Here is a 15,375-nt window from a genome sequence, read left to right as displayed (position 1 = left end):
TTGTTTTTTTTCCTAGAAATCAGTGTCGAGGTCCGAAGAAACCACGTGAAGTCATATCAAGTGAACTTTAATTATCTAGGCAAATAACAGAAATCACTCTGCAGCAAACAGTCACAATAGACATTTGTTTACTTTTAGATGCAAGTGCATGCAAGCCACCTCTTTACTATGTTAATACTCAAATTGATCTTCCCTGGTGCCTCTTACGAAGTTTGATATTAATCATCAACATGCATAATCAACAACTCATAACCTGCGTTTATTTTTGTGTCTGTGTGTGTTCCTGTGTGCGTGGGTGTGTGCCATAACGCCCAGCAACCATTAAGTGTCCTCTAGGCAGTGGCAACTCAAGCTGGAATGTCCCTGAAGGCAGACAGACTTCATCAGTTTCTCACCACCTGCTCGTGCTCCCCTCACCTAAACTATCCTGTACAGACTTTTTAACCCTTATTAATCAGGCATGTAGGTGGAGAGCACACCAACGACCTGGAGGAGTAACTGCAGGGTCGATGGAGTGTCAAACATATCCACACACACACCCAAGACTTGACAGGTTGCTGTCCAGCATCATCAGCTCGACAGGAGATGAATGCTTAGCTCACAGGTATTTGACTTGAAGGTGAGAATCACTTCAGGATGTAATGCGTTAAAAGGGTTTGTCATTTCTCAGTGTCTGGTTGCTTTGTGCTGGTTTTCAGGGGTATTGGTGAATATTGCTAGTTTTCAGGTTTTGTAATGTCTTTCTGTGAATGTTCCTCTCAACCTCCCAGGTTGTTCACTGTTTCTGGAAAAGTGGACTCTTATTAACATATAAAAGCTTGAGACTGTTGAGGTGGGCACAGAAGTGCATTTAACCTGCATTCTTTCTAATAGCCAGCAGGGGTTTACTCAGTCTGATTGAATAATACAGAATCAGAAAATAACGTCCTTAGTTGATTTAAAAAAAAAAAAACCTGACCTGCACAATTATCCCATTGAGTGTACAGTCTTCTTCAATACACACAATGTTAATTTTATAAATAATAAAACATTTTGAGCAAAAATGTCAGGATGCTGTGGTGGTACGTAAACACTGTTCACCTCTGGTGGAGTTATATGATATGATCATAAAATGCCGACCTTTCTATCTATCGAGGGAATTTAGAGCGGTTCAGTTGTTTGCTGTTTATACCCCCCCCCCCCCCACATCCAACAATACAGACAGAAATGATGAACTTCGTGAAATGTATGGCCATTAGTGAGGACCAAACAGCACACCCAGAAGATTTCACACTAACTCCCATCCCCATGAAGTGCTTTGAAAGGCTTGTCAAGCAACACATAAAATCCATCCTCCCCACTAACCTAGACCTGTTCCAGTTTGCATACCAAGCCAACCGGTCCACTGAGGATGCAATCTGTTCTGCTCTCCACCCGGCCCTCACCGAACCTTAACAGCAAAGACTCGTATGTGAGAAATCTGTTCATAGACTTCAGCTCAGCATTCAATACCATCATACCACAACAGCTGATTTAAAAACTGGTCTGACTGGGCCTCAACACCTCACTATATAATTGGTTGCTGGACTTCCTCAGTGAGAGGCCACAAGCAGTATGGGTCGAGTACCATCTCACTAAGCTCGCTCCACCAGACTCATGAACAGCTTCATCCACCAGGGTGTCAGGAAGCTGTTCTCTCTCCCTTCTCCTCCACCTCTCCCCTCTTCATCACACAACTCTGGACTTTAATGCTCCACTACTCATCATGGAGCAGCACTCTCTCTCTCTGCCCCCCAACCATGTCAAACCAATACTACAAAACAGTCATCTAGCAGCCAATGGGATGACTCCATTTTGGCTGTGTCCTCTTCTTATATAATCTGTGATCACAAGCAGACTCCTACACAGTCATGTGTGAGGCCTCTTCATTTGAGTTTTGTCAGTTCGTAGTCAAGACAAATACATTAAAACAAATGTTTTTTATAGTGGCTTGATTAATATCAGAACTTCATTGATCCATCAGCCTAAGATGTTCCAGCCCTTTTTCTCATTTGACTTGTTTCCATACTTCCCTCTAATAGCAGAATAAAGAGTATAGCCTATCGTCCAATAGATCGGTCTGAATAAGAAGACAAATACATGAACATGTTTTATGGGAATTGTGATTGCATGTTTTGATTTTTTTTGGCAGCAGTCCCCCAAAGTTCTCATATGAACATGGGACATCAATTCCTTGTGTCTGCTTTGAAAGGAAACGCCTGATATCATAAAGCTGCAGTAAGCTTGTTTTGAACAGCTCTGATAAACAGCGTTGTTTTGTGCTGACACATTTTGTCTTTTTATGGGACTATGGCTGTCAGCATCTTGAGAGATGTGGAGTCCCAGAGGATTGACAGAACTCTGTGACTCATGGCAGTGTGCAGACGCAGAGAGGGGAGATGATGTTTCTAACGAGAGTTGTGCAGAGGTCCAGGCAGGGCAGTGTCTTCTTGAGCCTTAACACATTCACATTAAAGTCTATACTCTCTGTGAGTAATGGCCTACAATCAATCCTTAATTCAAATTAAATGCAGCTCTTTGATAGTTTCCAGAGCTGTAAGTTGGCATTCATCTTTTATATTTTTGGCAGAGAGTGAAGGCAGTAGTCCAGGCCTTGATGACTGTCAGAGTATGATAACAACTGTAAATTTAACAAATGTTTGTGCTGCATGAGGTGCAGCCTAAGGTTTATGATACTCATCCATTTATGCACTCAACTTCTTTTTACTGAAAAAGAAAACTGGATAAGGCTTCCCCTACTACTGTCCTTATAGATAAACCTATGTTTTTTTTTTTTTTTTAAAGAAATACATTACCTTCCTAATTTAATGCCAAAACTAAGGAAAAGAAATGCCTGTTTTTCGTAGAACCAGAGAAATCATCAGTTAGTTTATAAAAATAATTAAAGCAATTAAGAGGTGGTGGTAAACATTTGATTTAATTATCTGCAAACTATTTTTTCCTGTTAATACAATATGATCCATCTTATTGTCCCCTGGGGAAATTGAAAGTTGCTGCGAACATTCAGCTGATTTGAGTTTTTTAAGGCTCATTAAAATGGCTTTCATCTAGGTTGGTAACCTAACTCTTTGGCCACACAGAGGAGGTTAATAACAGAAAGAGAGAGTGAATAGACAGCACTGTTGTTCTATTATGGATGTAACAAAAGACTACATTCAGGCAATTTTATCCTCACAATTTGTGTTTGGGTGACTGACAAGCAATAAAGCTCGGCACGAGTTTGGAGGCTGCGGTGTTGAAGTGCTCAACCCTCTGATAGACTTTTGTCACGGTCTGGAGACATGGCTGCCAATTTGTTCCACCTCACAGGACCAACTATTAGATCTCCTGGGATGAACCAAGTGCATTGTTTATTCAGAGCATTGCACTATAAAAAAAATGACCATCTGCAAACGTTGTTTCAGTTCATTGAGAGGTCAAATACCAGATTTTTGCTGAGTGCAACTTAAAATCTGAAACCAACAAACAACTGTATGCACTTTAAAAATGAATCATGAACAAATCAACTTATTTTTGCACATAGTTATGATATACAACATGTATTAATTCTGAAGAGTACTTTTCCCCCTCAGTGTGATGAGTGTCTATTGGCAGGTTCAATTCATATTTTCGTCCAGTGTCAAACGACAACGGCTCCTCTTTCTGGATGTTGTCTGGAAAGGCCTCCGTTGGGTCATCCGGAACAGTAGTTCATTAACGATGCTTTAATTGGAGCCTTGTTTTCCTGTGAGGCGTTTGGAAACATTGGGGTTAAAGGCAAATTCCTGAGCAGCATCAACATCCACGCACCAGTGCGGCCGGTCGGAGGGGCCAATCACAGAAGCAGCTCCCCTGCAGATACACACAAAGACATGTACACTTCTACATACTGTGCAGAGGTGCATGAAGGGAGTGTTCTCACTGTAGCTACACACTTTCACAGACACACTTATAGATGTCACAGTATGTTTGGCTACATAATGAAGGCATTGTTAAGCCAGTGTGTTTCAAGACAATGGCTGTAATGAGCTGCATGATGTATGTGGCATAGTGTGCTGTAAACGAGAGTAAAGCTCTTTTTTTCTGCCATATTAAAGCTCCTGTGAGGAGTTTTTAACTAGTTATAAAACAGACTGGAATGAATACTGATGCCCCCTCAAAGCTACCAAAGCAAAGGGTTCGATCCCCCGCTGGGCAACATGTCCAATGTGTACATGGGCTAGACACTAAACCCTGAATTGCTTCCGCTCCTAAGACGGTGGTGTATGAATGGATTAGTTACTTCTGATGGATGATACAACATAGCGATCACTACCATCAGTGTGTGAATGTGTAGGTGTGACATGATGTGTAAAAGAGCTTTGAGTCTTCAGAAGACTAGAAAAGCGCTTTATAACCTCAAGTCCATTTACCATATTTATTTACAGTTTTATTTTAAATATCTGAAATCCTGCCACTGAGTAGGTGTTAGACAAAGTGATAAAATGATAAATTGCATGCATCCTTTTTCACATTTTCCATGGCAAAGTTTCTAACTTAGTGATACATTTCACTGTTAAAAAAGGCACAAGGAGATTAAAAAAAACTTACACATCTGCACATTTACACACAACATTTATAGCACATTTAAAAACAACAGGAGTTGAACCAAAGTGCTTTACAGCAGGTGTTGTACAAGACACAATAATGAAAGAACATTGTATTACCCCCCCCCCCCCCCAAAAAAAGAAGAAAATAATGTATTTGATGTTTGTCAATGAAATGTGCCCCTGCACGTTAAATGAAGTGAACTGATGTCACCTTCAGGGATTGATGGGTCCTGCAAAATGCTAAGTCACTTTTACTCCTTTTGTGTCCACCATGGGAGTTTCCAGGTGCAGTTTTGGAGCGTTGGCTTCACAGCAGTCGCTAAATTAGATCATTTACGAGCCTGTGGCTCCACTGTGGACATGTCAGTGTGAGAGAGAGCTGAGTGTCAGAGGCACTGAGGCTGAGCAATTGAAAAAATAACTTCCTCTCCTCCACACACTTCTGAGCGCGCCACTCAAAGAGTGGGAAATGAGAAAGGAGGAGACACACACACACACACACACACACACACACACACACACACACCTGCATATTTATGACACACGCAGACAAAGATAGTGTGGGTTTTCGCGGCAGGGGGCGCAGCAGAGGTTGTTTTCTGATCCACTGTGTCAGTTTCCACTTTTTGTCACTCCGTGTCTTCGTGCGTAAAGGCAGAACCGCGGGGACCATGATGACCCAGGTCTGGAGTTTCTACCGCGCCAGGACTTGATTCATAACCCTGGATACGGATATACTTTTGTTTCATGGCTTAGCACTAAGTCTCTGGAGGGAAAGCCTGCATTTCTACCTGGATTAATGTCTCGACCATGAGGATACAGGTCTGCGCTTGGAAATGGATCTGTAAACGCTACAGTGTTGGATACTCTGTGAAACTACAGCGGGGTTGCTAAAACTTTACCATACTCGCATCAGTTACCTGCACGTACGTCTGATAATGGTTGTTAATGTGCTGTTAAAGTAACAATAGGTAAACGTTGAAGTAATTCAACATTTATGTAGTATCGAGGACTTTGTGACCACCCTGTCTGCTTCAATGAACTGTATATCGACAAGGTGCAAAGCCGGGCTGAGTTATAAGGTCTGGGGGTGAGAGGTGAAAGTCTCTCCCTCACTGTGGACCTCAGACCTGCTGTCTAATGGGGGTAGCAGTTTTCAGCAGGGGGGCTCCCTCATTAGGAGCCACAGGTCAGAGAGGTCAACTCACATGGTCAAGTGGGGAGAAGTGGTTTTCTTTATCCCTGAGTCAGTCTGTTGAGGCACTGTCTGGCAGGGTGTTCACATTTGTGGGATATCTATGGCGCAAAGGCACATCTGTCAGCATTGTAATCACTAATTGTAGTTCTGGGAAAGTGTTGTTTTTATTCTTCAGGTAGATTGTGGTTAGGCATTAGGGTTGCATTGGGGCTCCTCCAGTGCCTGAATCCATACACACAGCCTTTGTGTTTCAAATGTCAGCCCCACTCAGATGTACACTAATGTAAACTTCACTTGTTCCATTCAGGTATCAACCTTAAGGAATCCAGGAGCTATGCAGGGAGCCTGTGTCTGGATGCTCAGGTATGTGTAACTGTCCAATGTGTTAATATGACTGAATGGTTTTAATTGTAATACTTTAAGTTTGATGTGTCTAGACAGCTTTGTTGTTTCAAATCAGAACATGTGAGTCAGGCTGTCTTTCCTTTATTTCTTCTTCCTCGGGCTGTGTACACCCTTCAGCCCTGCCTTCTTTTACTTTGCCGCCGTCAACTGACATGAAATAGTAGTGTTTCTTCCACATATGTCAAAGTGATTAGTTTTAAAGATTAATATAAAATTTCTCAAAAACCTGTGTAATGATTTGTATTTAAATTAGAGATGCACCAATGTATCTGTTGAACAGTGATACGGGCTGATATCACTGATCTCAGTAGATGTTTTTTCCTGTTGTGTTGCATCAAATATTGATGGCAAGCTTGTAGCGTGAACTGCTGGGTCTGAGAGGAGGCTTTTATTGGACACAAGAAGTCACCTGTTGGGACAAACTCTGCTATGTTTTCATGGTCAAGTGTCACAGAATCAGAACCGTCTCTGGGAAAGATCAGAGACGTGTTCCAGTGAAATTTTAAGAGGAGGCTACTAAAACAATTTAAATACATCAAAAGCTCGTTTGGAAACAGACACCAAGAAATATGCAATGATTAAGTGGAAAAAAACCCAACAACCTTTGGTATAGGATGCAGCAGTCGGCTCAACTGTTAATAAAAACATCTGTATCGGTCCTGCTTTCACAATCAGTGCCCTCTTAACTAAAATGCAGATGCATGTCTTTTGTCCATCCTTTAAGGTAAATGCAATTTTCTGTTTCTCCATGTTTTTCAGAATTTCATTTTTTTAAATTCCATTGCCCATGCCATTTATGTATCACCAGAAACTACTTCTTTTTCTCTGTGTAGAGTTTCTCTTCTTCTGCTGTTACTCTGGCCGGACCCCCTGCACAGCCAGCACACCGCAGACCACAGGTTAGAGGTGAGTGCCAGTTGTGTAGCAGGTGGTGCTACTGGAAAAAGAATGTGTCCTAACATGAGTGATCTGTTTGAAACTAACATACACAGGATGGTAAGCCTCCCTTGAAAGGGATTTTATTTGTTTTATATAGCAGTTTAATTACATGTTTGGCACATGCTATTGGAGTGCTCTTCAAGTGGAGAGTAGCCTGCATGATCAAACGCCACTCTTAAGTTTTAGGCTTTTATTCTTGCCTCCTGTGTCCCAGTGAGGGTAAACAGAGAGAGTTTCCTCAGGGGGAAACCTGACCTGAGTGCTAATCTGTTAACTTGAGAGCATGAGTGAATTGTCGTGAAACAGGGAGGGCTTATGTCAGCTGTCAGCCAATCACCTTTTGACCTGTGGAGCCACAAGACCTACATGGAAGAAAGAAACTTGTGGATGCACCTGATGAGACGACTGACACTCTCTTGTCAGGTTAGAGGAGGTTGATCCCGAGTCAGCTCCATGTGTTTCCACCAGGGGTTTAGCTCTGTGACCTACAGCTGACCCGGGAGATGACTGTGGTGTTGAGTTACAAAGGCTGAAGCAGGGGAGAAAATGGGGGCCAAGGGGGGCGGGGGGTTGAGATCTCTCTGAATAGCTGCATGGGCTGATTGACAAGAGAGGAACTTCCTGCCAACTCTCCCCGCTGCTTCTGCATTCTCTTTCCGTCCACTAAAAGTCAAAGGCAGCTGAGCTTTTACTACAGCCATGTGTTTGCCCAGAGAGGTCGCCTTGAATGGAGACAAAGTGCTCCTTAAAGAGCAGGGTTTCCACGGGGGCTCCGCAGATAAAGCCGACTTGGCACAGGGCTTCTCCTGGCGGGTTCCTCAAAAAGAAGAGTGAAGCGATCGTTGCTAATACGGCATTGGCAAAGTTGCACAGAGAGAAAGAGTCAACAAGGAGAAAAATGCAGGTAGCCAATAGAGGACAGGCCACTAACAGACACCCACTAATCAGGCAAATCAGCTCTTTATAGCCTCAAACAGAGTTCTGCTTCATGGACAGAGGTGGGAGGCAGAGGGGATCGCGACAGTGATGAGGTCACTGGATTGAATCTTTAGAAAAATAAATAATCTGGGAAGATTCAGTTCTCCTTGAGGTAGAGTTTCCATCAGTTATTGGCATACAATTTACAATGCACTGTCCTGCATCTTTTCTGTTAGCAGTGTTGCTTATCATGTTTTTTTTTTAATCACCATACAGGTACCTCAAAGCGCAGAGACCCAACAGGAGTTCAGGGCAGAGCATGGAGAGATCCAGGGCTCCTGGGGAACCTGGGGGTCCTGGTCGACATGCTCTCGGACCTGTGGAAGAGGAGTTCAGGAGCAGAAGAGACCCTGCCTGCCTGTTTACACTCCATCCAGAAGAGCCGGTGTTCCCCCGCAGCAGCCCGGTCGTATCATTTCAGCCCTGCGGCCAACAGTCCCCCTACAGCACCACCACCACACAGGCAGGGCCTCTAACATCAGCAGGCACGGAGAGGTGAGGGAGCGGACACAGACCCGGCCTGGTGGACACAGGTACTGTATTATCTTGGGGAGGGGGGATTAGATTAAGTTTAGTTAAATTGAGGTGTTGATACTTCTGTTAGAAAATGTTCAGGGCTGTTTGATGCACATTCTTTAAAAAGGAGTGAAGGAAGAATTGTTAAAGGCAGTACTGTGACATATACCTTCACATCAAATACAGAAAGGCAGAAACTTCCAGACAGGTCACAGAGGATCAATACAATATGGAATGAGTACCAAACCAAGTGGCACCCTTTGGTGTTGAAAAATGAAACCACTTTAGAATAAGCCCAAAAAAACTGTAGTTCCTCGAGAGTCCACTTGAGGCTGGCTGCAAAAAAACCTGATTAGGTGTCAATGGCTTATATATTTATTGGTAAACACTGTATGTGGGTCATTTCTTTGGAACTCACCCGTCTTGATTATATTAAAGCTAATAGTTATGCATAATTAGTGCTGTAACACCATCAACATCAAATGAGGAAAAATGTTTTGGTAGTAATTTGAGTGCCATGGTTGTCAATGGTTGAACTTTTTTCCATTTTCTTTGGCGAGATCCACAAGTTCCAAAGACCCCTCTGCTGCATGCTGAGAAGCCCAGTCTAAAAGTGACCACCCTTCACTGGAAAGCTCGTCTTTTATGGATGGAGTCAAAAGCTTGGCTTGTGTTTGGCAGCCTTGTAACCTCCTTCCTGTCATGCCTAGCTTTGAACAAATAGCACAGACAGTGGAGTAATGGAGGGGGGGGGGGATGGCGCTGTTTGAGTTGGAATCTACGGAGCCAAATAACAACAAAGGCTCCCAGAATTCTGCTGAGGGGATCTGGACGCTTCTCAAAAGTCTGAGCTGGATGAAGGGCCATGAAAGAAGAATTTAGCTCAATTATACTTGATAGAGAAAGATGCCGATCCAAATATTCTGGATGACCTGTTTTGTACACTGTGGGTTGAACAAACAAATTCTGAGCTCGTCTTTCTTTCAGGATGTGCAGTTGTAGACAGGGAGGTGACAGATGGTACTCAGTCATTTGTCGATTGTTCTTCTCTTAATATGTGTGTCTCCAGGAGGGTTTCTGACATTGTCCCAGGGAGGTACGGCTATGGGAGAGCTCCTTATGTTGCTCCAGTGGCGACAGATACAGGCCAGAGCTCCAGTTCACTTCATCCTCGCAGACAGAGACGCTCTGCTGCACCTGATGGCAACCACTACACCTCTAGAAGCCACGGTGGGCAAAGGTCAAACAACCTAGACCCCTCCAACAACCTCCGTCCCTACAGCAGACCCCACTCGCAGCCAAGGCCGGAGCAGCAAAATAGTAACCAAGTCTGGGCCCCTCTCTACCAGCCCGGTTCGGCCAACCAGGCTGAGACTCAGCAGGAGTCAGGCGGCCAAACGTCTGGACCCCAGCAGCACCAGGAGAGACCCTACGATCCCCTGCCTGCTTCCTTCTGCACAGGGGAGCACACACACTACAGGATCTGCGACAATAATGTATGCAAATCTCGATCTTCTTAATATAATATCATGTTAACAATGTTTTAACGTAATTAATTTAGCAGCTTAATTAACAGCTCAAATTGGCGTCATTATTTTATTCTATGCACTGCACTCTCTACATTGCTCAAATGCATTTGCATCCTTCCACTACCAAAGTCTTGTGCAGGAGTTTGCTTGCAATTTTAGTAATTAAGAATAAGCCTTTTCCAATTTTGGATGCAGAGGACTTTTATATTTGTTGCTGAGGTATCCAAACATCAATATTGTTTGATTTGTACTAATATCGTATTAAACTTTAGAACTCTGGAATGATAACCATACAGAGGTGTCAAAAGTATTGACATTCATTACTCAGGTAGAAGTATAGAGATTAGGGTTTAAAAAGACTTCTTTAGAAGTTGAAGTATCAACTCAAGCTTTTTACTCAAAGTGTAAAAGTACTGGTTTCAAAACTACTTAAAGTATAAAAGTAAAAGTAATGTAAGGGGAAAAAAATGCCAAAAGGACAAAAGCTTAGGCCGCGCCACAGTGTGTCGGAATGGTATATGTTTATACTTCTCATCCAACCACGATCAAATTCACTCTATCCGGATGGCGCGTTTTATCTGGATAGGATTTTTTTTTTTGTGTGTTATTTTGAATGATGACAAGCCGAAATGAAAACAAGCCGAAATGAAATCGGAGTAACGAGTCTATTTTTAAAATGTGAGGAGTAGAAAGTACAGATAATTGCATGAAAATATAAGGAGTAGAAGTAAAAAGTCGGCTGAAAAAAATTACTCCAGTAAAGTATAGATACCCAGAATTTCTACTTAAGTAAGGTCAGGAAGTATTTGTACTTAGTTACTTGACACCTCTGTAACCATAATGCATTCATTTTGAGTTTTATGTTATTATGTACTAGGATCATTGATTGCTCTGTTGCATGGAGCCCTATTGTTTCTCTAAGAAACACATCAATGAGCCACAACGTTTCACAAATGTGACACGTTTCTTTAATATCAAACTCAAGTGGATTCAAATAGTAACATGTACTTCTTTATTTTTGGAGTGAACCATTTACTACACTTCCAGGCTTTTTAATACTAATACTAAATATTTTCCACTAACCCAAGTAGAAAAACACACACAAAGAACTGTATTGTCTTAGGAACACCTTGGAGTTGAATCTGAACTGAACAAGAGTGGACATCCGTCCTTTGCATTGAACTAAATTTAAACAGTGTCACTTTTTGTATATAATCCCAAGTGTGTGATGACACGGATATTCAAGCAAAGTAAAGCAGACCAGGGGTATTGTTTAGACAAAGGAGATATGGAGATCTCAGGGAGGTTGAGTTAGTTGGGTGCCTCTATATAAATACCTGATTCTCACTGATTTTGGCAAGAAAGCCTCAAATACAAGCACATGTTTAGAACAGAGAGGGTCGACTGCATCAGTCAATAACCTGCTATAGAGTGTGAAGATGAGGAAATGTATACTCTCTGCAGTCAAATAATGATTGGCCTGTTGGACTCTGTATGTGGAACATAAATTAATGTGTGTGAATGTTAATGCGTTAATGTGTGTTGGTCCGTCTACAGGCCTGTCATCCATCCAGCAGACACATCCGAGCTGTTCAGTGTTCTTCATACAACAACCAGCCTTTCATGGGCAGACTGTACGAGTGGGAACCTTTCAACGAGGGTATGTTGTATTTATGCATCTCTTTATGAACAGTCTGTTCATATATAAATGTTTAGAACATTATGTTGACTTTTGTTTGGACTAAATTACAGAACACACAGTTGTAATTCTAGACAAAGAAGGGTGTTGTACTGGTGAAAGCTGAAGGGGGAAAAAAGAAAATGAACAACCACAGAATTTATTTTGGAAATAAGAAATAAAATAAAAAAAACAACAAGGCTAATTTACAGCCATGCTTCACCTTTATGAGGCTGTAATTATAGACAGAAGGTCTTTGAACTAGCAACACATACTAATATAAGCGTGCTAACTATGAAAATAAACTTCTATCGAGACCTTCCGTCTGTCCATATGTCTGTTTAGTTTAGTTTTAGTTTATTTGCACATGTTTTGACAGAAGAGTCAGAAAATTAAAACAAATAAAAAATAAAACACATGTGTAGTGAGAAAGAGATTAAACAAAGTTAAGATAAAATATAGTAAAAACAACAAAGTAAGAATATTTACTATCACAAATAAAATGTACCCAATTGAAAATGACATACAAACATTGAAAACATAAAAATAGAGCAGAACAGGACATACAGTATGAAGACAATATAACAGTCTGTCTCTCCTTCCATCTATCAGGAACATAAACGTCAATACAAAACGTCATGGAAACCCAAAAGATATTTCCCTCAACCACAAACATAAACCTTTTGTTAGCACTATAGTTCAGTTCAGGGATAGTATTGGATTGACATAATCTAATGGCATGTTTGTAAAAGTTTGACTAGTCGACCAACCGTCAGACAGACATTGACATCCCTACAGGACCTGAGTCATGAGTCTAAAGGAGGGTCAGAAGAAAAGGGAAATAAATACATCTAATAACAAACTAGCAAACTATACATGTCTTTAAAAATGTGTTGGAGTTTTGACACAAACTGTTTCATGTTGAGATGTCGGAGAAACTCCAAACCTTATAGGTACTTCACTCAAACTTAAGGTCTCCCATTTCAAATGTAAAGCTGTCACCTTCAGCTGCCTGACCTATATGTGCTAAGGCGTGTTGTGATGTAAACGCTGCAGTATTTCACCTTTCTTTAGGATTACTGATGAATGTTCATTCACACAGACTCTGTGACCGCGCTCACCTGAAGTAACCAGGCAACAGTCAAAACACCTCCTGAAATGTCATTTCTCTACGAACACTAATGGAAGTAACAGCCTCCAGTTTAATATCCTGTCAAACAGATGTCGTCTCTGTGCCGCAGCCTCGACTGACGCGCTAGGCAGACGCTCAGATTTAATAACCTCAGCTACATGGCGGAGGTAAAATCAGGATTATATGACATGTATCTTGAACCGTGCTTAAACATACATCGGTTTAAGTAATACCTTTCTTTTAGCTTCATTGTGTATCTTATTGATAAAGAACCTGAATTAAACGTTTATAGCAGTCCTTTGTAATCTCTCTCTGCTGATTTTGAACCATCACATGAAAAAAAGATGGTCTTATGTCAAAGTTACACATTTTCAAGGAAACGTTTGATTTTGCCATCCAACTTTTGTGACTGAATGTGATGCTCTTCAAAATGCGATATGCTAATGGATGGACCGCAACTGATGAGGGATTTGTTAGACTTTAAATTGATAAATATTGCTCATATTATGGCTGACTTGATTGGTATTTTGAAGTCAATTAAAGAAAAAAAAGACCCTCCCTACGTGTATTGAGCCCTGAATTTGCAACAACATTACTAATTCTTACTCATTCTACTCAAAAGACTGCTTTATCTGTAATCGAAAACAATGAAGTTAAGATTTTTAAAACTTTGAAACTTTCCAATACCTGATGTCTTAAAAAAAACAAGACAATTTGAGTCATTTTGATGATTGATTGTATTAAAAGGTACCAAAGTAGTACCAAAAGTATAAAAAACTTAAGCTTTTGTTTTGTCTTAACCAAAAGCTGCCGCACACGGATGAAAGAGAGCTCTGTCTAAAGAAGTAAAAACACATTTTCAATGTATCTGAGCAATGATGAAACCATTTCTGAAACACGACATCACTGTTTGCCTGCAGTATGTCATGTGTAAAAACAAGATCTTGTCTGCCGAAGACAAAAACAATGCTGATGTATCTGTGGCAAGCATGTAGACTGTGGTTGAATATGATACACATTTGTAAGTAGTAGATGTTGTCCCTTATAAGTCCCAAGTTTCTGGTTGTTTATCAAAACGTCTTAAATCTCCTTTCAGTTTCTGAGGCTCAGCATTGTGAACTGAACTGCCGGGCCATAGGGTTCAGATTCTACGTGCCACTGTCAGACAGGGTGATCGATGGGACGCCATGCGGGAAGAATGACACCTCTCTCTGTGTGGCAGCAAGGTGTATGGTAGGTAGGCCACTCCTTTTGTATTCTAAAAGGAAATGATCCGGTCGAACATTTAGTCTTACAGTACTTAGTCATTCTGACATTTTTGCTCTCTGCCACGACAGGCTTCCTCAAGGCTGTTCATGAGTGAAAATGTATTAGTTTGACTGAGCAACCCTTTGAACACTTCCTGTGTAGGAACTACACCACATCCATCACTAAACGTGAGCAAAAACAAGACATTCAAATACTTAAGTAGATTCCTAAAAAAAGATTGACATTTACAAATGATAAATAAAAGACATACAAAAAGTTAAATAAATCAACCAATTAGTGGGAATCAATCGTGGATAAATGATATGACTGTTTGGAAAAAACAAAACAACGTACAAATAGTTTGATCAAACTTCAATTGGATATTCTATGTTACAGTCTTTGATTCATGTTTCAACTTGATAAACCATGAATGTTCCCTTCAATAACCTCACAGTGGTTCTGCTGTAGTGACAAGTTTGACCAGCAGAGGGCAGCCAAACATCAGTGTGACTGCCCTTTGAATATGATCTGAGGGAGTGAAAGGGAGGTCAGGGTGACCTCCATTTCACTCACAGGAGATCTGGGATCTCAATAGAGGAAATATTTGCACTTCTGACCTCGTATTTAATACACATGATGAAAGCACACCTGTGAGCCCTGAGCAGGAGAGAGAGAGAGAGAGAGAGAGAGAGAGAGAGGGAGTTTTGTGTGGGCCTGATTATGCCTGTGTATTCAATGGCAGGATTCACTGTAAAATGATTTTGTTTCGGGTTTAACTTGAAGGAATATGTTGGAGAAAGAGCTCATTTCCAGCTGGTCATGCTGACCTCCCTTTTTTTTTAACCCTGTGTGTTTCCCATGGACTCTTATCCAGAGGCAGTCTTTCCAACTTCAAGATTTGATCAAGATATAAAGCTAGAGTAGTGAGGATTCAAAGTCATCATCAGCCTCTCAGGGAGAAGAGAATTTTTCTCTTCCCATTGAGATTTTCTCAGCTGGTTCAATCATTTGAACAGGAGATCCCCTCCAGCTGCATGCCAAGAGATAATGTAAAAACATCTGGATTATTACATTTAATTCAGAACCGCTCTTGTCACTGAAGTGAAGCATTATCGTGAGAACTGTTTTTGGAAAAGCTTTGAAGT

At 41.3% G+C, this 15,375-nt stretch overlaps 1 protein-coding gene across 2 annotated transcripts in view; it reads left to right on the top strand.

Moving 5' to 3' along the window:
• Positions 1–5,192: 5,192 nt before the first annotated feature.
• LOC132977574 (thrombospondin type-1 domain-containing protein 4-like) overlaps positions 5,193–15,375 on the top strand; it is a 49,771-nt gene continuing 39,588 nt past the window's right edge. Inside the window, exons 1-7 of one of the 2 annotated variants that reach the window (XM_061042265.1) lie at positions 5,193–5,429; positions 6,113–6,168; positions 7,044–7,116; positions 8,344–8,660; positions 9,713–10,139; positions 11,730–11,832; positions 14,079–14,215. In XM_061042265.1, coding sequence (XP_060898248.1) covers positions 5,418–5,429; positions 6,113–6,168; positions 7,044–7,116; positions 8,344–8,660; positions 9,713–10,139; positions 11,730–11,832; positions 14,079–14,215 — 1,125 coding nt within the window. In that variant the 5' untranslated portion in view covers positions 5,193–5,417. Of the gene's footprint in view, positions 5,534–6,112; positions 6,169–7,043; positions 7,117–8,343; positions 8,661–9,712; positions 10,140–11,729; positions 11,833–14,078; positions 14,216–15,375 lie in introns of both variants that reach the window. The other variant, XM_061042276.1, reaches the window with a different exon arrangement.

The sequence above is a fragment of the Labrus mixtus genome, chromosome 1 (genome assembly GCF_963584025.1).
Source record: "Labrus mixtus chromosome 1, fLabMix1.1, whole genome shotgun sequence".
NCBI lineage: Eukaryota > Metazoa > Chordata > Actinopteri > Labriformes > Labridae > Labrus > Labrus mixtus.
This window is presented reverse-complemented; position numbering and strand designations above follow the sequence as displayed.